The 24,120-nt window shown below is 40.8% G+C and overlaps 1 protein-coding gene across 2 annotated transcripts in view; it reads left to right on the forward strand.

Annotated features, from left to right (window-relative positions):
* Gsk3b (glycogen synthase kinase 3 beta) overlaps positions 1–24,120 on the forward strand; it is a 155,264-nt gene that overhangs the window by 42,053 nt on the left and 89,091 nt on the right. For both annotated transcript variants that reach the window (XM_052740672.1, XM_052740673.1), the window contains exon 2: positions 11,322–11,515. In XM_052740672.1, coding sequence (XP_052596632.1) covers positions 11,322–11,515 — 194 coding nt within the window. The remainder of the gene's footprint in view (positions 1–11,321; positions 11,516–24,120) is intronic.

The following is a 24,120-nucleotide window of genomic DNA, read 5'->3' on the forward strand; positions in this document are numbered from 1 at the left end:
GTTGACACTGCTTTTGTGTGGTGCTGGCACAAAAGAGCACTCTTGTGCCTGCCTTCCTTCTTTCCTTCCTTCCTTCCTTCCTTCCTTTTTTTAAACTACCTATGGGTAGGGTTGATTTTAAATCTTGGGGTTTGGGATGAAATCTGTAGGAAGGAGAAAAGAAGTTTTTTTCAAGTAACTAAAGATTTGAAAGAACAGTAGAAGATAAAGGAACCTGAGGTGTGTTTGACAGTTGTCTGCCATTGATTTAATGGTTCTAAAATACTGCACGCTCGTGGGCACGGGGAGGGTTTATATGTGAACGATTACTGAGGTAAGGATGTGACGATGTTAAGGTGTTGGGCTGGCAGTCCTTGTGCTGTGCTGTGACTGCTGCTGAGTCTCTTTGGAGTCTGTTCAGAACGGGACGTGGGGAGTGCTGTGCTACCTTACCATATTTATTTATATAATTGACATCAGAGGTATTAAGTAGTTCATAATCATAAGATTAAAATCCTATTTTTAAGCAAATTTATGCTTTTGAATTTATAGAAAGTACAATTTTTTAATCAAAGCTAGTATGTGATTTAGTAAGATCTGCATTTCATATTCCCCCTTGCTTATAGAAAAATCATGCTTCCCTGTTTTCCATTCATGTTCTTTCTGTTCTTGGAAGAGTAACAGCTGATGTCGAGCAGTTGATTATTACTTTGCATTGTGATAAATTTACTTAAATAGTTTGTTCTGATTACATAATCTTGAATGATTTTGTTAGTTTTTGAGCTTTAACCCTCTCTTCCCTGGTTTCAAATTGGTTTTCAATTTCCCCTTTAGGATTATGGCTTAGCTTAGATGAGATACTGTATGGTAAACTTTGTAAACTGTAATCATATTGCTTGTGATGTTGGTGTGTGATAATTGTGATTGGCCCTAGGTAGGATTGTCAAATAGTTGTCTTTGTCATATCTTTTTAAGTCTAGGGTGTTTATTTCAGTCACTTCAGCTGTATGTAGTTTCTGAAGTGTACTGGCAGCTGCAGCGTTTTTTACTTGTATGAGCAGTTACTTTACAGTCTGCTGTGTGCGTAGGTGTGAAATGGGGTCATTCCAAGAAAGATGAGATGAACATGAGTGTTGCCTTCATGTAATGGATTCTAGTTGTTAAGTAGTGATTAGTAAAACACATAGGAGTAAGCAGTAACCCAGAGAATGCAAACCCTGTTGTCAGTGATATTTACCAGCAATTTTTAGCTTAATAATCTTTCACTTTAAAATATGTGTAAAAACATGTTTTTGTGTGTGAATTTGTGTAATGTGCCTTGGGAAAGAAGTGTTGTGGGATATTTGTATACTGTGTGAAAATGTATTGCTGTGATTAAAAAGCTGAAAGGTCAATAGCTGGGCAGGAGGTATAGGCGGGACTTCCTGCAGAGAGAGAGAGGAAGGAGGAGATGAATCTAGACCAGCATCAGACACTAACAAAGACAGGGAGGGAGTTGGACATACAGAATGAAAGAAAGGTAAAAAGCCATGAGACAAAACGTAGGTTAATATAAAGGGGTTAATTTAAGTTATAAGAGCTAGTGGGACAAGTCTAAACTAAGGCCGAGCTTTCATAATTAATAAGAAGTCACTGTGTTGGTATTTGGGAGCTGGCAGTACAGAGAAAGACTCGTTGCAAAGAAATTTGGTTATCTTTGGTGCATATTTCAGTGGAAGGCAGAATTGAGTGAACTGCTAGCTGTGTCTTTTGGGATGAAAGGGATGGGTGGTAGATCCCAAACAGACTTACTCCATTGTGAAATACCTAGAGTGTTAGTTAATTCTGGTGCTGTACTTGGATTCGTGGCTGGGCAAGAAACAAACCCTCACTGAATCAGAATCGTAGCTGTTAGAGTAATTGTTGCTTTTATACTGTAAGCACTTAAGAGTTGATTCTTTACTTCCATGCATGGTGTTTTACTCCATTGACAATCTGGAAACTTTCTTCCTTAAAGGAGGAAATACCATCTGTCTGCTTTCCTTCTCAAAATTAGGCAGTTTGGGAAGCACGTTAAAATTTTAAAGGTTGTCAAAGTGACTTGTGTACACCATGCAGATCTTTTAGATATCAGTGGTCAGTACTTATTTCTAAGATCTGCCTTGTAATTATTTCAAGTGTGGGGTTAGATCAGGTGGAATATTTATTCATTTCGGGCTTGGTTTGATTCTATTCTAGTTCATGGAAGCTAGAAAAAATAGAAAATAGGCTTGATTCTATGATTTTTAGTAAACTAATAATGAAGTTCAGACTGTTAAATTAGTATAGTTCATTCTCCTTTTGGGGTTATTGCTTGTTTTAAAGTACAGTTCTGCGTCTAAGAGAAGATAAAAATAAGTTAATTAAAAGTAGTTCAAAACAAGTATAGCTATTTCCAAGTAAAATTTTGGGTAGCTAGTAGATTCTGTTACCAGAATTTTCTGTGAACTATTTGAAGTTTTTAGTTTTGTTGAACACAGTTAGGTTTTGGGAGCTGGAGAGTGATATGCTGTCTTTTTTGATTTTGATTTTTGGAGACAGGGTTTCTCTGTGTAGTTTTGGTGCCTGTCCTGGATGTCGCTCTGTAGCCCAGGCTGGCCTCAAACTCACAGAGATCTGCCTGGCTCTGCCTCCCTAGTGCTAGGATTAAAGGCATACACCACCACCGCCCGGCTGATATGTTGCCTTAATAGCAAAGGCCATAGCATGTTGTTGGAAGAGAGTAACTATTGTGCTTGCCTTAAACTCGTGTGGCACACACTGACCTGTTGGCAGTAAGTCCAGAACTACATTTTACTGTTGTAAAGGCGTTTATATGCTTTACCCCAGGATTGGGATCTGAGCATTGGCACGCATAGAAAAAGAAAAGGTACTGTTGTGTTTGGCACTAAGTACAGTCAGTTCTCAAATTGTAACAGTTCTTCTGCTTGAATGGTCTTTGTAAATCCTGTAACAAACATTGCTGAGCACTTTCATTGTGCTAATAATAAGCAGACGGGAAATGATCATGATAACCTCTGTTTTCCTAAGAGCTCCTAGCGAAGAGAGGGACCAGTGCTTTTACTAAGTATAGAACACTGATAAGCACAGCAGGAGGTCACAGACAGAGAGGTCAAAGAGCATAGCTGAGAGGGAGGATCTTGTTCTTTTCTGCTCAGTAAGTCAGACTTCAAAGAATATAAATTATTGAGCACCCACGATACAGTGTGCTATTAAAAACAACAAAAATCCCAACACTGCTTGGTCAGGGTTAGCATTCCTCACAAGAATCCTTTGAAGTAGCACCCTGCTGTGTTACAGATAGCCAGTTACGGTAGAGTGTATGGTTCAAAACTTGGTGTTATCTGTCAGTTGGCTGTAGTCCTTTTGTTTTACTTGGAACATGGGCAGGCAAGGAGGCGGCCTTCAACTATTGGTCTCGGCCACTGTTTTGTGCCTTAGTTTCGGACAGCAGCGGCAGCAGGCAGGCAGTAGCAACAGCAGGTAGCACCCTCTAGTGTTTTATAGCTCTTGTGTAGGCCTGTTTCCTGGGACAGTTAGCTTTACAGTTGTTAGGGTTCCTGTAGGATTCCTCAGCCTTTCAAGGCAGTTGGCCTTGCAGCTTATAGACCTAGGTTTTGGGTTTCTCTGCCCTGCACCACAGCCCTTGTTACAGCTTGCTTTGGCCACTGTCCTGGCTGCCACTGCCTGGGAGGTAGCTGCCGCCGCCTTTGTTTGTTTGTTGTCTGTTGCTCTTGTGCTGCTGTTGCCACAGCCCGGTTTGTAGCCTGCCTCTTCTGTAACTGTCAGTGCACCTGGCACCCCCACTGCACTTGAAGCTCCGCCTCTGCTGTCTGTCTCTGCTGGGCAGTTGTGCATCCATCACCCTGCCTCTGATGCTTATCAAGGCAGGTGCAGGTTTGGCTTGCTTTTGCAATTCAGCTGGTGGATCCACCTCACTTGCTTCTGTCAAAACAGCTGGAAACGCTGCAGCCTCTATAGTGTGGTGTGCCGTGGCTGCCACCACTCTGTGGCTACTGTCCTCTCTCACTACTGTCCTCTTTCTGCTACCAGATTAGTCCGCTCTCCTAGAAGCAGGCAAGAAGAGCCCAGTCAAGAAATTCTTTGACCGAGCCTAATGTTGCAACATAAGGGAAGGCAACCCAGGAGTGTGTATTAGTTGGTTCAAAAAGTGAGCCAGATAGTCTTCTTACGTAGGCAGGGAAGAGGCACTTTCACCAATCACAGGGAATCTTTCAGACAAATGAAAGTTTGTGTTTATACCAGTTATGACATTGTCCTTTTTGTACCAGTTACAACAGTCCTTCTGCTAGGCCCCCAGGGGAAATGTATTCCTATCTGACCTAGGTGGTAATGATTGTCTCCTAGAGCAGGCCTTCTTAAACTCTTTCTTTTTGAGACCCCTTTTTGTTTGAAAACATTTTTGCTACGTCAGGTGTATCACTATCTAAAATAGGTATACAGCGCCAGCAAGATTGCTGAGTGGGTACAAGCCTTAGGATGTGAGTTGGGTCCCTGATCCCACAGTGATGGGAGAGAAGCTACTCCCAAAAGCAAGAGTGCACATAGACACCGAAAACAATGGAATTTTAAAATTCTAAAACAAAAATGCATATTACTATGGTGATATTTTATTTGTATTAAAATGTTATTTGTATGTTAATAAATAAAGTTGCCCGGGGGTCAGAGCTATTAGCAAGCCATAGGAAAGCAGGGCAGTGGTGGTGTACGCTTGTAATCCCAGCACTTGGTAGGCAGAGCTGGGTAAGTCTCTGTGTGTTCAGGGATACAGCCAGTATTGGATACACATGCCTTTAATTTCAATGCCAATCATAGAAAACCTGGAGGCCTATACAGACAGGCCGTGACGAGGCGGTCATGTGGTTGGGTTTACAACCATTGAGAAGGCAGAACAGGAACTCTGTATAAAGACTTTAACACAGGGGTAGCTCTGGTTCGGAGAGGTAGGACCACCGCAGGAGGAAGGGTAAGGTTTTAGCTCTTAGCTCTGACCTCTTGGCTTTCTTCTTTGCATTGGTTCTGTGTTTCTTATTTAATAAGAAGGTTGGTTACATCTACATATTACACCATACATTTACTGTTAATAAGTCAAATGTAATTTAGAAAATTCTGTAAGTATAATTTTACCACTTATTAAAAACACAATCAAATTTGCACACTGAGATGGATATTTATTTTTACATAAATAATTAAATCGCGGACTATTCGATGCTCCATGATGTAGAGTATCTTGAGAATTTTTGTTTGCAGTAGTAGGGTTGAACCCAGATGCTGTGGGATGTTCTGTATGTTAAATGTGTTGCTGTGATTGGTTAATAAATAATACACTGATTGGCCAGTAGCCAGGCAGGAAGTATAGGCGGGACAAGGAGAGAAGAGAATGCTGGGAACAGGAAGGCTGAGTCAGGAGACGCTGCCATGAGTACCAACATGTAAGGTATCTGTAAGCCACGAGCCATGTGGCAAGATATAGATTAATGGAAATGGGTTAATTTAAGGTAGAATAACTAGACAACAAGAAGCCTGCCACGGCTGTACAGTTTATAAGTAATATAAGTCTCTGTGTGTTTACTCAGTTGGGTCTGAGTGGCTGCGGGACTGGCGGGTGAGAGAGATTTGTCCTGACTGTGGGCCAGGCAGGACTGCAGAAAACTTCAGCTATACCCAGAGGCTTCTACTTGCTAGGTAAGCACATGGCCGCTGAGCTGAGTTTCCATAGTTGGTGAATAGTCTGATTTTATGATGGTCAGTGCCAAGATCACAGAATGGTAGAAGTACATTGACATAGTGTTGTCCACGTGGCAGCTGTTAGTATTATCCGAGAAACGAGCCTTTGGATAGATGTGTGGATTATGTTAATTGAGGTGAGAAGTCCCATCCACTATAGGTTGTCCCATTCCCTAGACTTGGGGTCCTAGAATATAGAAGAGTGGAGAGAGTGAGCACTAGCATGCATGCAGCTAACTTCTCTGCTTCAAACTCTTGGGCTGTGACTTTCCTGTCGTAGTGCTCTGTACCTGTGCTGTGAGCTTGCGATAGAATTGTGGGGTACTGAATAGTATCTTTTAAAGTTTTCTGTTTGCCTGCATGTATGTATGTCATGACATATGTGCCTGGTGTCTACAGATAGCAGGAGATGGTGGGTGTTGGGTCCGTTGGTACTGAAGTTAGAGCTGGTACTGTAGGTCTACCATGTGGGGTCTGGGACTTAAACCTAGGTCCTCTGCAAGAGCAACAATTGTTCTAAACTGCTGAGCCCTTTCTCCAGCTTCAACAACAATTTTAAAAATAAAACATTCTAATATAATACAGAGATATCTAATTTGTTACGTATGTAGGGATGATGGTAGAAGAACATGAAAAGTGCTTGTTTTCTGTATAAACCATGTCTATAAGAGCAGAAAACTTGGTCTGTATAGTAAGAAGACTGTAGTTCCTGATGTACGGTAGTCTAGAGTGGGAATCACTGTATAGTAAGAAGACTGTAGTTCCTGATGTACGGTAGTCTAGAGTGGGAATCACTGTGTAGTAAGAAGACTGTAGTTCCTGATGTACGGTAGTCTAGAGTGGGAATCACTGTGTAGTAAGAAGACTGTAGTTCCTGATGTACGGTAGTCTAGAGTGGGAATCACTGTATAGTAAGAAGACTGTAGTGCCCTTCTTGTGTGTTTAGAGCCAGTGCCGCAGGAAGTGAAGAGCACGGTTCAGCACAGGCTAGCCCTTTCAGAAACACAGTCAATCGTTTTTGCTTGGTTGATTTTCTCGACTGCTTTAGATGGGATTATGTGGGGTTGAACTTTTTTTTTAATTTAATAGAGGGTTTACTTAGAAAGTGTCCTGGAACTTTTATATGCTATTGCTAATTAGCGTTGACTACTTTTTTCTGATTTCCTGGTATTCCTTTTCTTTCTTCCTCAGCCTCATTTGCGCCAACATCCGTGAACAATTGCACCGTGGCCTAGAGAGTCCCCAGAAAAGAGTAGGGACTTTTATGTTCACTGTGAGGTTTTAGAATTTGTGTCATTCTGAATCTGTAGGCCTCAGTTCTTGATTTTCCTTGGTGACTTTTATGTTGTTTGTGTTTCTAAGCAACTTTATTTGTTTTGGGAGAGCATCTTGCTTTAATAGTTGTTTTTTAGCCAGTCGTTTAAGATAGATTTGATTTTTTTTTTTTAACCTGAAAACTTGACAACAGCTAGTTCCCATTTCTGCCAACCATAATCTTAAGGGAAAATTACTGTTATTTCTCTTCATGATCAAGAAATAATAGGTAGTGTCATTTTTCCACATAATATAATGTTCTTAGGTGTGCAGTGAGTCTCAGTGCAGCCTCAGCTGGCATGTTGCAGGCCTTTCATTCAGTGTGTTGTTTACCTCAGGACCATGTTCTTGAGGCAAGGGAGGGTTTACAGATGGAGTTCTTCCAACTCCGCTTCCCATTGCAGGTCACTAGAGCAGCCTGTGGACAGTTTCAGGGCCATTGGCTTGGGTTGTGTGGCTTCTTCATGCTCTTTAGAAGTCTCTTGGTTAAACATGCTCCACTTGTTGCCTTTTCTCAGCTCTGAATCTTGAGAACTGGCCCCTTTAAGAAGGAAAAAATGGCTTTGTTTAAAGTATGCTTTAAGTTTTATGAATTCACATAAAATTAAAATGACAGTGCTAGAGTATCAAATTTTAATTCTTGAGGTGGGCTTTTGATATTTTTGGATGTTCATTTCACATTTGTATTCTGTATCTTAACAGTCTCCAATCAGAGATAGTCCTTGGTTTTTTAAGAAAAGTTTTCAAAAGTTTGTTATGTATTTCTGTGTGTGTGTGTGTGTGTGTGTGTGTGTGTGTGTGTGTGTGTGTGATGAGCATAAGTATGTTCCATCTGCAGGTGTGGGAGCCTAGGCTCTTTCCCTCCATGTGGATAGGGCATTTGATGGGATATTGGACTTTCACGGCCGGCACTTTCCCTGCCGGGCCTTCTCGCTGGCTGGAAGGTGGTGGTACATTGCATATGATCTTTCCATTATTTTCATGAGGGATCCATAGTGATTGATATATTTAGGATCTCTTTACTATGGTAAAAAGCAGGAAGGTATACCTTTACGTTGTTCTAATTATAGCAGGAAATGTGTACCATGTAACCAGATTCCGTTTGTTACAGAAGAACGGAGGAGTCAGAGAGAGAGAGGGCCTGGAGCTGTGCTAATTGCCACAGGTCTGCTGTTCTACCCAACAGACGGTGACAGGTTTTGAAAGCCAATTTTATTTTAATGGTCTGTGTCATACAACTAGTATGAGAATTGTTATGCCATACATTCTAAGATATTAGTTAAGCAAAGTGATTATTTTTTTCTAATGTAACAGATTTGTAATTTTTAGTTTTTTTTATGAGGATTCTGATTTTTGTATGTTAGTGGTGTTCTATTGTACAAAGTAATCTAACTTTTAGTGGTTAATTTTAAATTATTTGGATGTCATAGTCTAGCATTCAAAGTTTTTGTTTTTCATCTGCTTTTGGGAAGTAAAGCTTCAAGACATAATGTTGCCAAACTATTTTTGGAAATACCTTCTTCTAGTCAGGGTTAAGTAGTCAAGGGTGGGAAACTTGAAAGATTGTTCTATATTCCAGTACTTTCTGCCACTCTGGAGCCAGTCCTTTCACAGGCTGTTACCAGACTTTCTCCTTCATGGGAGTAGGAAAGCATGTGAAATTAGTTTTTAGGCAGCAGCTGGGTTATACAGTGCAGGAGGGGTGCCTCAAGGCACTGGTGCCTAGTTTAGAAGCTGGTCTTTCTTACTCACTTTGTATTTGCATAGGAGATATAATAGTCCTCTTTGATGTTAATGTTAAAGCATACAAAAACAGTGAAGTGGGAAGTTATCTGGGAAAACACCACATCAGTTTGTATAGTTGTTATGCTGTTGCCAAGTCAGCTGATTCCAGTGTTACTGTGACAGGCTTTTCCTTGGCACACCAATTGCTGATTGCCAGTTGAGTGATTGTCAGCTTCCCCCAGTATTACCTTGTGGTGTTCTTCAACTGTTATTCATGTTGCGTCTTCAAAAATCTGTTACCTTAATTAGTTTATCATTTGGTGTAAATTCTATCTTACTTTCTTTGCTTCAAAGAAATCTTAGTTTCTTTTCCCTTTTTTTTGAGACAAGGTCTCTCAGCATAGCTCTAGATAGCTCTAGCTATCTTGGAACTCACTATATATACACAAAGCTGGCCTGGAACTCAGAGAGATACACCTGCCTCTGCCTCTCTAGTGCTGAGATTATAATGCTTGCGTCTCCACACCTGGCTCATTTCTGAAGAGGAGGAGGAGGAGGAGGAGGAGGAGGAGGAGGAGGAGGGACAAAACTAAGAATTTTTTTGAGAGGGGAGCGGATAAAGTTTACAACCAACTGAGAAATTGTAATTAAGATGACTATAGTCACAGTTTTGAGGATGGAACATGATGATTTAGAATTAAAGTAGGTTTTAGAAAACATCATTATGACGTAAGTGAGCAGTTAAGAGCTCTGAGGACCACAATATATATTGTGTTGACTTGTGCTGCTGTTTGTGTGCATACATAATAGTGTTTAGATAAAAATTGTGGAGTTAACGTGTCTTTCAACTGGTGATACTGTGCTAATTTGAAATTGGTATTAGTAATAAATTTTTTAGTGTTTTGGTTTGAAGCTAAAGACATAATGCCAGACTACCTGTAAATCACCTGGCTATCCTTTTTAGAAATCATTTATACTTTTCAGTCACTGTTTTGTATCTGATATGAAGGGTATCTTTTAAGGAAAGGTTGATCTCGCAGACATTGCATATTGGCTTTTGTCTGTATTAAATGGGTACACATATTGGTCATTGTATGCCACCAACATTTTGGGTATTTATCAAACAACTGGTATTTGATAGGGGAAATGCCTGGGAGAGTTACTTCTTCATTAGGTTAGTATGAGTTCAGTTGGCATCTTAAAAATAAAAGTCACATGATAGAAGAGAAATAGAAAAAGATAAAGTTCAATGAGGCTAAAGAACTTACTTTATATACACATATTTTTATACTTTGCATTGGATTGGTATTAGAGTTGTTAGGAAAGAACAGAAAGAGTTGAAATTGTCCTTTCATCATGATTGTTGTTTCTAGAACTTATGTTTATTGTGACATCACTAAAAGAATGGCTTAAAGCTCTTGAGAACAGGAGACAGGTAGCCTAGGATAGTTTGGAATTCAGAGACAATTGTGGACTACCTAATCAAATGGGAAGCTGGTCTTGAGCTTGAAGGGGGCTGTATGGATTGCTGCTAAGGATGAGGCAACGCAAAAAGGTAAGGAAAGGTCTGTAAATGAGATGAGGGTATATAGGTAAGCCGCACACACGGGCTCAGTTTTGAATGGGTTTTATTGTGTTTTGTTTTATACATTTTCCCCAGATTAAAGTTCTTTTCCTCCCAGCACTTGGGAGGCAGAGGCAAGTGGATCTCTTGAGTTCAAGGCCAGCCTGGTCTACAGATTGAGTTCCAGGACAGCCAGAGAGAGCTACACAGAGAAACCCTATCTCCAACCTCCCTCCCCACTCAAGTTAATTTTCTCATGTGCCTGTTTTCTCAGAGGTATTACACTAATTTTGTTAAAAGGGAATAAAAAAAGCAAAACCTCAAAGCCTTACTTTCCAGAAGGCAGAATGGTCAGAATGGAGTTGGTGTACTTTCTCATTTTTAGTTACATTTATTTTGTTTCCAAGTAAACGGCCTTTAAAAAAAAAAGTTAGACAGAAAGTCATACCCTAAGGGAGTCCACCATTTGGACTTTGACTTTGGCAATTTAAACTTTGTTGGACTTATGTATGTGTTTTATAGACTCTAAGTATGTGCCCAGGGTGGCATTGCTCTTGTGGTAGCCTGGCCTGGAGTCCAGGCATGAGCAGTGATAACTGGCTTCCCATTTGTTACTTAAAAATGATGAATTCTTTCCCAGTTTCACTGGCACACTTCTTCGATCCTGTCTCCCCCGCTGTTGTCCTCTGGTATTGCCCTTCTTCCACCTTTCTCCCCAATGCATTATTTAATGTGAGAACGATACATTTACGTTCTAGGCGCTTGTTTTCAGCAGATGACGTCATGTATTAAATAAAGCAGAATGGACTTAACTAGAATGGTTAAGTAAATGGTGGGTTAAATTGCCTGTAATTGAAAACTATCTTATATGCTAAACTAATAAATATTTAAGTAAAGAATATATTTACTTTGTATGTGTTGGCAGTTTTGCTATACACTTTTAATTTTTGTTTAAATCCTTCTCTTCTTGTAGGAGACAAAGATGGCAGCAAGGTGACCACAGTGGTGGCAACCCCTGGACAGGGTCCTGACAGGCCACAGGAAGTCAGTTATACAGACACTAAAGTGATTGGAAATGGATCATTTGGTGTGGTATATCAAGCCAAACTTTGCGATTCAGGAGAACTGGTTGCCATCAAGAAGGTTTTGCAGGACAAGCGATTTAAGGTAAAACCTGGTGTTTGCGTCTTTGTTACTATATATAGATTTTTAAATTACATTGCTCTTAACCACTGAGCCACATCCCTTCCTTTCCTTTTCTGTTCTCTGCCCCTTCCCTCCTTCCCTTCCCTTCCTTTCCTTCTCCTTCCATTCTCCTTTCCTTCCTGTGTCTGTACAGCCCAGACCACTCTGAAACTCAGGAGCCTCCTGTGGCTCAGCCTGCTCGGGGCTTGAACTTAGTTCTCACTGGTTTGTTTGGTCACTTACATTGTACTGTACACATTGTACACATCCTATGTGATGAGACCCAGCAGTGCACTTGGTGACTGTTTTTTCTTGTTTTACGATCTTGTTAAATTTCTCTATCTTCAACAGACAGCTGCTGGAGTGGGGGTAAAATTATATAAAAGTAAAAGTATACATTCTTAAACTTGACTTAATTTTTTTTTAACTACACTTATTTTAGTTGTGTATATAGGGTTGAGGGGAGACATTCATGCTAGGGGAAGTGTAGAGGTCAGAGGGCAAAACGTAGGACTCTTTTTCCCCGCTGCGTGAAGCCTGGGATTATCAGGCTTGGCATCAGGCAGTTTAAGGAAGGTCCTGGATATTTCTTAAGGCCTGGCTAATCCCTGTATAGAGGTAGCACCTGTGATCTAACATTCCAGGCTTTTTGCATATATATGAGCCGGACAGTGGTGGCACACTCCTTTAATCCCAGCACTGGGGAGGCAGAGGCAGCCTGATCTATAGAATGACTTCCAGGACAGCCAGGGATACACAGAGAAACCCTGTCTGGAAAAACCAAAGGGGGAAAAAATTTTACTTCCTAGAGTCAGGTTGGTTAGAGGATAATGACGCCCAGGGGATTTAGGCGTGCCTACTTGAGTTCTTGATACTTGTTGATGAACTTGGCACATTGTATGGGCTATGGCTAAGTTCTTCCCTCTGTTGGAATTTTTAATTGGGATTTCATTAAGCTTATAAATTGGGAAGATCCAGCATTTCAAATGTTGAGTTGCATAAGAATAAGAAATACTAATTTTTTAAAGTCTACTTTTGTTTCAGTTTTCCTTACAGGGGCTATTCTTGATAAGTTAATTCCTGAATATTTTATTGCTTTTGTTATTACATTTGATCACTTACATACTAAAAAGTGGTAGGCTTCATTACTCAGCTCAGGTTCTTTACATTCACTCACCCCTTCTGTGTAGAATTTACTCTTTGTTCTTCTTACATACACAGTGGAGGCCAAAAATAAAATTAAAGTGAGTTTTTGTTTTGTAGGGAGTGTTTGTGGTGTGGGAGTAAACTTCAGCTAGTTACCTACTTGATGTAGGAGACCTTTAGTATTAAGACAGACAATAGATCAGTCAGTTCTGAAAAGTGACTTTTTAAGTGTTTGAATCTGGCTTTTACAATTTGAGTATCAGTAAACTGCATTTTTAATTATTGATTTTAGTTTCATTAGCTATTAATTTTAGTTTTCCTTTGTACTGTCATAGATTTCAAATCTCCTTTTTGGTTTCAGTTGTGGTTGGGATAAAGAGAAAATAATAGGTGTGAAATCAGTACTGTTTTATTGTGAATATGTACTCCTATGTATAACATATTTTGAAGGATAAGGAGAGATAATATTTAGTACTCTTAGGGATTTGAATTACTACATGCTGGTGCTCACGTGGGATTTTGGGTCGTTCTCTCATCCCCCCCTTTAAAAATGTCTTTCCTCTTCATTGTACTTTTTAAATATAGTGACCTCATTTTCAGGCAATTTAAGTCATGTGGAAAACCTATTAACAAATAGTCTTTATGTTTTATATAGAAATGTTCATTGACTCATAGAATTTAGCTTCTGTTTATTAATTGGAAGCTAAAAGACACATGCAAGAAAAACTGAAGAACTGAAGGATGCCCCTGTGTCCCACTAAACCGAAAAAAAAAAAATTAATAGACCTAGAATGTTAAATCAAAGTGTATAGTTTAAACAGACCCATAAAAACCAATGAGATAGAACCAGCAATTAAAAATCTCCCCTATAGGAAAAGACCAGGTCCAAATGGGTTCAGCATAGAATTTTACCAGATCTTCAAAGAAGAAAAACTAATGCCAGTGTTAGGCAAATTATTATAAAATAGAATAGGAAGGAACAGTTCCAAATTCTTTTTACAAAATTAGTAATACCTTGATGCCAGATAAAGATCCAACAGAAAAAGAAAACTATAGGCCAATTTCTTATATGTAAGATGAATATGGATACAAAAACTTCCAATAAAATGTTTGCAAACTCTTCTATTGCTGTGAAGATACACCACAACCAAAGCAACTCTTAGGAAACATTTAATTGGGGGCTTGCTTACAGTTTTAGAGGTCTAGTCCATTATCTTCATGGTGGGGAGCATGACAGCATACAGGCAGACATGGTTGCTGGAGAAGTAGCTGAGAACTCTACATCTGGATCTTCAGGCAGCGGGAAGAGAGAGAGCTACTGGACTGGTCATGGGCTTTTGAAACCTCAAAACCCAACCCTGTAACATACTCCTCTGTTATGCCCAGATCACGGGGACCCCCCCCAAAAAAAAAGACCACCACGGAGATCAAATCCTGTATGTAAAAGCAAAGAGCCATTATTTTCGGTCTCAGAGCTTAGACTCTCTGTCTGATGCAGTGTGAGAGCAAAGAGCCCAGAGCTCAGGCAGAGTGGGGTTTTTATCATAGCAGAGGTTGGGGTGAGGGGATTTCCAGGGTTCAGGACCCTCATTAGCTGACATTTGTCTAGGGGTATAGGGAATGTTTGGAATGTCAGGTATTTCCTCTTAGATGCAGGCCCCACTGGGTGGGGTCAGCTTATGGCTTTTCCTGGTCCAGAGGTTACCTGCCAGAAGCTGTGTCTGGGCCTCTAGACCTGTCATGGCAGTTGTGTGGTCAAGTTTTTTTGGGCCCCGCCTACACCCCCAATAAGGCCATACCTCCTTATCCACATAATCTTTTCAAATAGTTATAGTATCTGATGACTAAACATTCAAATATATGAACCTGTGGGGGCCATTCTCTTTCAAATCCTCACATTTCACTCCCTGGCCCCCTATGGCATGTAGCCATTTCATAATGCAAAAATGCATTCAATCCAGCTTCAAAAGTCTACAGTAGTCTGTAACAGTCTCAACACTGTTTAAAAGCCCAATGTTTGAGGTCTCTTCTGAGATTCATGGTGATCTCTTAACTGTAACACCCTGTAAAATCAAAATAAAAAAGCAGATCATATACTTCCAAGGCACAAGAACACAGAATATACATTACCATTCCAAAGAGAGGAAAGGGAACGTAGTAAATAAACACTGGACCAAAGCAAGACCGAAAACCAGCTGGGCAAACTCCAAACTCTGCATCTCCATGTCTGATATCAAAGTTCTCTTCAGATCTCCAACTCCTTCCAGTTTTGTTGACTGCAGCATACTTCTCTCCTTTGGGTTGGTCTGTTAGCAGGTCTCCTTGGCAGGTATCCCATGACTCTGGCATCTCTACCATCTTGGGGATTCCAACACAATCCAGGCTTCATTCTCATAGCTTCATGCAGTTGCCTGTCTAGGCGTCCATGCTGTGATGCCCTGACACATGCTTGACCTCCGTGGCTTCCCTTAGATGTGGAGGGAGATTCCACAACCCCTTCTTGTGTCGTTGCCTCTAAGGCTTTAACCATGTGGCCAGAGCTGCCGAGTTCTGCTACTTGATGTGGCTGGAACGTGGCCCTTTCGTTCAATGACATTTACACCGGCTTTGTGTTGTTGATAGTTTTCTTTACTGTTTAAGCTTTTCACTAGTTGGAAGCTTAGCTGGGTGGGGTCTTGCCCTGAGGCCACACTCTACATTTCGTATTTCCTTTTCCAGTTCCCTCCTTTTCATTATATATCTGCATAATTGTGATTACTAATAACCACAAAACAGAGTCAATCCTTGGCTGTCTCTTCACTTTAGCCTTAGGCAGAGTTTTAGGACAAGGACAAAAAGCAGCCATATTCTTGGCCCTAATATCACAAGAATGGTCTCTAGGCCCCTTAATTATTTTTCCCCTCTGAAATGTCTTAAGTGGAGCCTCCTCAGTTCAAATTAACCTCAGCACTGTGTTCCATGCTCCTACAAGATGCCCATTAAGTTCTGCTTAAAGCATCAAACCGAGTTTCTAGTACAAAGACTTCCACATTTCTCCAACAAACAGTGTGGTCAAGCCTGTCACAGCAATACCCTGTCCCTGGTACCAGCTTCTGTTTTAGTCAGTGTTTGTTGCTGTGAAGAGACACCATGACCAAGGCAACTCTTACAAAAGAAAGCATTTAATTGGAGGCTTTTCAGAGGTTAGTCCATTACCATGGTGGAGAACATGGTGGCATGTAAGCAGACATAATGCGTGAGGTGTGTTTGCGAGTTCTACAGCCTGATCCACAGGCAGGAAGAGAGAGGACTAATGGGCATGGGCTTTTGAAACCTCTCAAAGTGACACTTCCTCCAACAAAGCCACACCTTGTAGTTCTTATGATCCTTTCAAATGGTCGCTCCCTGGTGATTAAATAAATGTTCAAACATATAAGTCTATGGGGACCATTCTTACTCAGTCCACCACATAAACCAAATTATAATTAATTCTGCTTCATCCCTGAAGTACAGAGATAGTTCAGCATTGAAAATCAATCAACATAATCCGCTACATAGACTCCTTTGGCAAAATCCAACATTCCTTCATGGTCAGTCCTGGAGAATACAGAGATAATAAAGACAGTATACAAAAAGCCCACAGCCAGTATCGTGCTACATAGAGAAGAGCTCACAGCCTTTCCACTAACATCAGGACTAACACAAGGATGTCCACCCTCTACACTCCTGTTTAGAACAGTGCTTAAAGTCTTAGCAGTAAGGCAAATGAAGGAGATAAAGGAAATCAAACAGGAAAGGAAGAAGTCAAAGTTAACTTTTCTCTCCAGCCCTTGGGGGAATCTTTTCTAGCTCTACCTCTGATGTAGACATTTGTGTCTAGAATATACAAAGAACTAAAACAAAAAATAAGCATCAAGAAGACCTAATTAAAAATCAGGGCATGGAGACTGGGCTTGGTGGTGCGTGCTTTTGTTTTTTGTTTTTTTTTTTTTGGTTTTTCGAGACAGGGTTTCTGTGTGTAGCTTTGCGCCTTTCCTGGAACTCACTCTGTAGCCCAGGCTGGCCTCGAACTCACAGAGATCCGCCTGCCTCTGCCTCCCGAGTGCTGGGAGTAAAGGCGTGGGCCACCACCGCCTGGCAAGTGGTGCGTGCTTTTAACCCCTGTACTAGGAAGGCAGAGGCAGGTAGGTCTCTGAGTTCCAGGATAGCCAGGATAAGGTAAGGAAAGCCTGTCTCAAAAACCCACCAAAACAGGTGGGGGTGGGCAAGGAAGTAAACAGTTTTCATAAAAAACAAGACAACTGGCTGAGAAGTACTTTTTTTTTTTTAAAGATTTATTTATTTATTATGTATACAGTGTTCTGTCTGCATATATGCCTGAAGGCCAGAAGAGGGCACCAGATGTCATTAGGGATGGTTGTGAGCCACCATGTGGTTGCTGGGAATTGAACTCAGGACTTCTTGAAGAGCAGCCAGTGCTCTTAACCACTGAACCATCTCTCCAGCCCAAGAAGTACTTTCTAAAAACATTAAACAAGTCAGGATTAAACTATGAAATTTCATTATATCCCTATCAGAATACCTAAGATGATAATTTTTTTTTTTTTTGGAAAGGACAACAAATATAGGTAAGGCTGTAGATAAAGAGAAAGACTCACTGCTGGTGGCAGTACAAACTGGTGCGGCCACTGTTGAAATCAGTGTGACACTTCCTCAGAAAGCTAGAAATAGATCTACCACATTGTCTAACTATGTCATTCTTGGATATATACCCAAAGGACTCTCCTACTACAGAGATACTTGCTCATCCGTGTTCAATACCATTTTTTTTCATAATAGCCAGGAAATGGAAACAGCCTAAATGTCTACCAGCTGATGTATGGATAATGAAAATGTGGTGTACATTTACAGAGTGGAATATTGGAAAAACAAAACGGTGAAATTTTTAAATAGTCATTCTGAGTGAGGTAACACAGACCTAGAAAGATAAGTGTTGCATGTGTTCTCTCATCTTAAGTCAGCTGTGAACACTGGGAGGTGAACAGTGACTGGGCTGGCCAGACATCCCCACTGGTGTGATGGTGGCGGGTCTGTTATGGGACGCGCTAACCGCTTTTTAAGGTAGAGCAAATCAAGCAGCACAAGGTAAAACCTGTATCTGGGCCAGGAACTTGTGGCCGGAGAAGTCATAGGCCCTAGGGGAGAGCCTACTACTTACTGTTTCTCTGCTAAGTGGACATAGTATTAAAATGACTGTGAAGGGTCTTTCATTCTATCCAGAGATTAGTGCCTGTCTTGTGTTTATCAGAGAAGCTGCTTTTTGTAGTGGCCTGTGCGGTGCTTACCTCTAAATGGGATATTTGTATTGCATCCCTCCTCTCAAGGATCAGGAGTCATGATAAAAGAGAGTTCAGGCCGAGCGGTGGTGGTGCACGCCTTTAATCCCAGCACTTGGGAGGCAGAGCCAGGCGGATCTCTGTGAGTTCGAGCCCGGACTGGTCTACAAAGCGAGTTCCAGGACAGGCTCCAAAGCTACACAGAGAAACCCTGTCTTGAAAAACAAAAACAAACAAACAAAAAAGAGAGTTCAGTAAGATGGTAATAGCTCGAGTCAATGGATGACTAAAAGGAAGTAATGTCTTCTGCACACAGTTGGGCAGTTCCACATAGGAAGTTCTAGTAGTTGAGACAGTGTGCACAGGACTATCACAAGCTCAACCTAGGCAAAATCTCAGCATGGAGGGAGAAGGTGGGCATGTAGTCCACCTCCTCGCTATTGACACCTGAAAACCGTTGGAGAGGGAGAGGCAGCTCACTTTAAAGGGGTCGCCCCTGGTGGTTGACCATACTCCAGTGGAAGGCTACACATCCAAGAGTGTATGGGAAGTACCAAGTATTTGTGGAGGAGAGAAAAGGGCGCTGGTGAGGCAGGTGAGTTGGGTTAGAAGGGAAGGAGGAGGTAGACCTGGGAGAAGTGGAGGGAGGGGTGAATATGATCAAAATACATTGTATGGAATTCTCAAGTAACTAATTTTAAAATAAAGGGAAGGGAGCTGGGTGTAGTGGCTTATGTCTTTAATCCCAGTACTGGGGAGGCAGAAGCAGGCCGATCTATAGAGTGAATTCCAGGACAGCCAGGACTACACAGAGAAACCCTGCCTTGAAAAAAAACAAAAAATAAAGGGGAAGGAGAGTCCTTCACTTTTGCTAAGTCCTTAATAGTGGACCAGCCAGCCTGTAAAAAGTGTGATTTAATAAAATTTGAAATTATAAATTAAAGAAAATTGCAGCTTTGCCAGACAAAATCTTAGTTGGCAGTTACTGACTCGCAAGGTTTGAAATGAGTAGTTCCATGCTTCCTTGCTGTTGGCGTTGCTAAGAGGTTCGATGTTAGCCGGACAGGTTTGTCTCTGTAAGTTCTTTGTGGTAGCTTTGAATGGTGGGGATTTTGTTCTTTGATCTGAGCGTTTTCATAATAATAATGTGAAGAAATTCTCTGCCTTTCGTGCTTAGATGTCTTTCTCGTATCCTAGAGTTTGGAATTTTTTCTGCTCTAATCACACATTGCGCAAGATTTGTGTGCATTTAGATTTTTTTCTTAGTTCCTTCTATCCATGGGATTTAATGTCTTCATGTTAATAGTTCTTAGATGTTTGGGGCATGTTATTATTTTCCTTTGCTAATGTCTGAATGTAATCTTTCATTGACCTTATTTTCAATCCCTGATATTCTGCTTGGTTTAGTGTATTAGTGATAACTTCACATGTTAGTGTTTATTGGCTTTATTGAGCAATTCATATTCAGTATTGCTGGGGAATCCTGCCCCTCCCCCCCCATTTCAGTTTCTTTGCTGATTTTCTGTCCCATGTTGCTGACTTTTCTAATTCAGAACTTGAATGAATTCCCTTACTTCTTCCATCTGCTTGTTTATATCTTTGAATTAATTGGTCATTTTATGGTTAGACTTTGAAATCATTTTGTCAGTGTTTCAGCCATCACCTTGTCTTTTCATGTGGCCATTAAGTTAGCTTTTGAAAGGCCACAGTTTCTTGCCTTTTTCATCTTGTGTTTCCATGTTGCTATTTGTGCATCTTTTGGGATGATAATCCCTTCAGGTTTTATTTGGGAGTCTCTTAGTAGGCATTCTTTTGTTTGTTTGTTTTTCAAGACAGGGCTTCTTTGTGTAGCCCTGGCTTTCCTGGAACTCACTTTGTAGACCATGCTGGCCTTGAACTGAGATCTACCTGCCTCTGCCTCCCAAGTGCTGGGATTAAAGGCGTGTGCCACCATCACCCAACATTAAAAAACAAAACAAACAAACACACAAAAAAAACTTTTAAAAAATGTTCTGTGTATGGGTGTTTTGCATGTGTGTAAGTCTGTGCACCACATGCATTGGTGCCCTTCGAGGCCAGAAGATGGTAATGGAGCCTCTGGAACAGAAGTTACAGGTGCCTGTGAGCCACTGAACCACCTCTCTAGTCCCGATCCTGTTTCCTTCTGCAGACAATCCAGCTGTTCTCTCATTTCTCGTAGTTTCTGTGTTTTTTCTGTCTTTCTCCAGAGTCTGTCTTTTGTTAATTGGCTTTGCCTTGTTGCATGTCACAGAGGCAGCTTTTAGTCCGGCTTCCTCACTTGTCTTTCCCCAGCATTGCTTGTTTGGCTTCCATGTCAGCATGTCCTGGTGCTGGAACCGTAGCCCAGCCCAGAAGTCCTGTGCTGTGCAGGAGGTGCATCTTGGCCCGGTGGAGCAGCAGTCTCCCAGCATTAAATTCTTCTCTTTGGCCAAATGGTGTTAGAATGTGTTACGTTTTGTGGATGCGCAGATTGTGATTATCTTGGTTGGTTATAGTTTTTGGCTATTGGGAGTGATGAATATTTGTTTATAGTTATTGTTTAGGTATATTTTCATTCACCTACACACACCCACAGACACAGATACACACACACACACACACACACACACACACACACACACACACACACACGGGAGTAGAATTTATGGGTCACATGGTAATTCTGTGATTAAAATCTTGAGGGAATGGTAACCTGTTTCCCTAAATAGCTGTACCATTTTAGAGTCTCATAATGGTGTTATGAGTGCTGTAATTTCTGCACTTACCTTGAAAACACTTGCTATTATCTAGTGGTATTTTTTATTCTAAATTAAACTCATCCTAGTGTGTGAAATGTTTGTCTTCCCCCTTTGCCCCCACACAAACAGCATATGGGTTTTAAACCAGAGCGTCTATATTTCATACACGTTTTGTATATTTCTAATTCCCTTTGCCATTGATTTCTAGGTTTACTTCATTACAGCTGTAAAAGATGCTGGATACAATATTTGTCTTGTTTAATTTGTTAAGATGTCACGTAGCCTTGCATGTATGTGATCTATCCTTCACACGGTTCTGTGTGTACTTAAAAAGATTACATAAAGCCATCTGGGCGGTGGTGGCGCACGCCTTTAATCCCAGCACTGGGAGGTAGAGGCAGGTGGATCTCTGTGAGTTCGAGGCCAGCCTGGGCTACAGAGTGAATTCCAGGACAGGCTCCAAAGCTGCACAGAGAAACCGTGTCTCGAAAAACCAAAGAAAAAAAAAAAGAAAAGATTATATAATATTAAAATGTAGGGTTTTGTATATCTGTTAGTTCCATTTAATTCAATTTTACTGTTATTTGTGTGTGTGTGTGTGTGTGTGTGTGTGTGTGTGTGTGCATGTTTACGCAGGTGTGCTTTGGTCCTTGTGTGGAGGTCAGATGACACCCTCAGGAGTTGTTTTTCTCTTGTTGTCCTATAAATTCTGGAAATGGACTCAGCTCTCCACGCAGGCATGGCAAGTGTCTTTCTCCACTGAGCCATCTTGCTGGCCCCTAAACAATATTTTTGTGTTTATTTTGACATACCTGTCTGGGTGATGTCTTCATTACTGAAAGTGAAACTTAATTAGCATGTTGCTTGAGGATCTGTAATGGTTAGATTGTCTCCTTAGTATGATCTGTAATCATGTCGGCGATGAACCTGGTCATGCCTGTGGAGGAGTTTCTAGATTGGGTTAGTTGAGGTGCAGAAGACTCACTGTAAATAAGGGCAGCGCAGTTCTATGAGGTGCCGTCTCGATCGAATGAAATGGAGAGCGAGAGTGAGTACCAGCATTAGTCACTGTTCCCTGCAGCGGGGATGGAATCTGACCAGCCACCTCACGCTCTGAGTACCATGCCTTCCCCACCTTGATGGACTGTAAAACTTTTCTCTAGCTCCCCTTTTTATTTTCATACTGGCCGTGACATTTTCTACAACAAATGTATCTTTTTAAAAACATGATTATGTTTTATCATTCATCTAAATATACAGTGCTGATTTATATTGATTGGATTGGGCATTGTTATAAGTTCTAGGTTGTATAACAGTAAACAGAATATCCTTAAAATACGGTATTTCAGAGTTTATTGGGGAGAGACAGACAATAATGAATAAACAGAAGGTAGGTATAAATATTCGATCTTTCGTTTTTCTGAAGAAGAATGAAGCAAAGAAATGGAGAAAGGGATGCTGAAGTTGTGGAGATTGTGATTTAAGATAGGGCAAGAATGTAGCATTTAAGGGAACTCCTGAAGTGAGTAAGGGGAACTAGACTTTCAGTAACACAGCTATAAGAAATTTCTTGTCTATGTGTGTGGGCATGTGGAAGTCAGGGCATGTGTGTAAGTCAGAGAACTTTCAGAAGTAATTTCTCTGCTTCTACCATGTGAGTTCAAGGTTCAAACTTAGGTCATCAAGCTTGGTAGCAAGTGAAGTTTTACCCAGTGAACCTTGAATATCTCTATTATATGTGTACGTGTGTGTCTTTACTACAATCAAGATGGAAAGCATTACAAAGATCCTTGTCTTACCCTCTACTCACCACACTACCTTCTTTCCCTGTGGTCCTCTGTCTCTAACACTCAATGTAACCCTGGCAATGAAAGTGTGTCCTAATGACTGAAGACATGGCACAGCAGTTCAGGAACACTGGCTGCTCTTGCTGAAGACCTGGGTTCGGTTCTCAGCACCCGTATGGCAGTTCACAACTGCCCACAATTCTACTCTCCGGGCTTCTGCAGGTGTCAGGTACACACATGGTGCACAGACATACATGAAGGCAAAACACTCATTCACATAAAATAAATACGTCTTTAGAAAATTATTAAAGGAGTGTAAGATTGTTACATAAGAGAATCACATATACTGAGTCTGCTTTATTATTGTTGTGCCTCTCAGTCATAGAGTAAATATATGAAAGTCAGAGAGGGTTGCATTCCATTGTGATGGTGAAGAGCGTGGGCTCAGACACACACACATAAAGATAAAGCGCTAGCATAATGCCTGGCTCGGGGTATTTTCTCAGTGTTCTGTAGACATTGGTATCATCACTGTTGCTAATAAGCGTTTTATAGATACAGTGTTTAAAGAATGTGTTCAAGCTAGCATTTAGCTACATGTTAAGGCCTCTGAAAATAAGCTTTCAAGAACCTCATTCATGTCTACTTTTAATCCTCAGTAGCTGACAGGAAGTATAAGTCCTCTCCTTTCTTTTTGCCATGCAACTGGTTCTTTTATAACTATAATTTACAATTAAAATATTCTATGTGCTGATTATAGTAGCAGTAAAGGAAAATATTGTCATAAATTCCTAGAAAACTAGTCATTAAATCGATCTCCAAAGTTCATTTTGTGTGTATGGGGAGGGGGGGAGCAGGTGTCATAGGGAAAAATTGAGTATCAAGAATTTTTCTTTCTTATTTCTAGAGTAAACTGTAGGCCTGCCCCTAGTTTTTGTAAATAAAGAATAAAGTTTTATTAGAACATGGTCATGTCCATTCTTTTCCATTTTGTTGATGGCTGTTCCTCAAGCATAACTAAACTGCAGAGTTGAGTAGTTGCAGCAAAGTCCATATGGTCTGCCAGCCTGAAGCATTTACTATCTGGTCCTTCACAGAAAGTAGCCATCCCCTCTTACTCTAGGCTATTAGTTTTGCAGTTCTTCTCTTACAACTTCTGTCATTTTTTTCTCTTGTATGATTACTTATGCACTAGGTATAAATATGCCTCAGAGCTCTTTTCTGAATGCCATAAAATCTCATGGGGTGATGTGACACCACTGTTTAGTTCTGCAGCTTATTTTGCTGTTGTTTTAGACTTTTGTTTTCTAGTTAGGAGTCCAGGCAAGTCTGGGTATCTTTTCTTATTTTATACACATTTGTGTATGCTTCTGTGACTCCAAGAGCCATACAGCTCTCTTGCTGAGGAGGAAAGGTATATTCAGGCTCCTTTCTGGACCTCTCAACCTTCAGGGAACTTCCTCCTCCTGCTTCCTGAAGACCTTCTAGGCCACTGGCCTCAACTACTTTGTTACTAACCATATGAGTAAGGAGCCTGAAAGATTGCCTTGTCTTTCCACTCTGCAATTCTTAATCTGCCT

Source organism: Peromyscus californicus, unplaced genomic scaffold, assembly GCF_007827085.1.
Source record: "Peromyscus californicus insignis strain IS unplaced genomic scaffold, ASM782708v3 Scaffold_16__1_contigs__length_79575227, whole genome shotgun sequence".
In the NCBI taxonomy this organism is placed as follows: domain Eukaryota; kingdom Metazoa; phylum Chordata; class Mammalia; order Rodentia; family Cricetidae; genus Peromyscus; species Peromyscus californicus.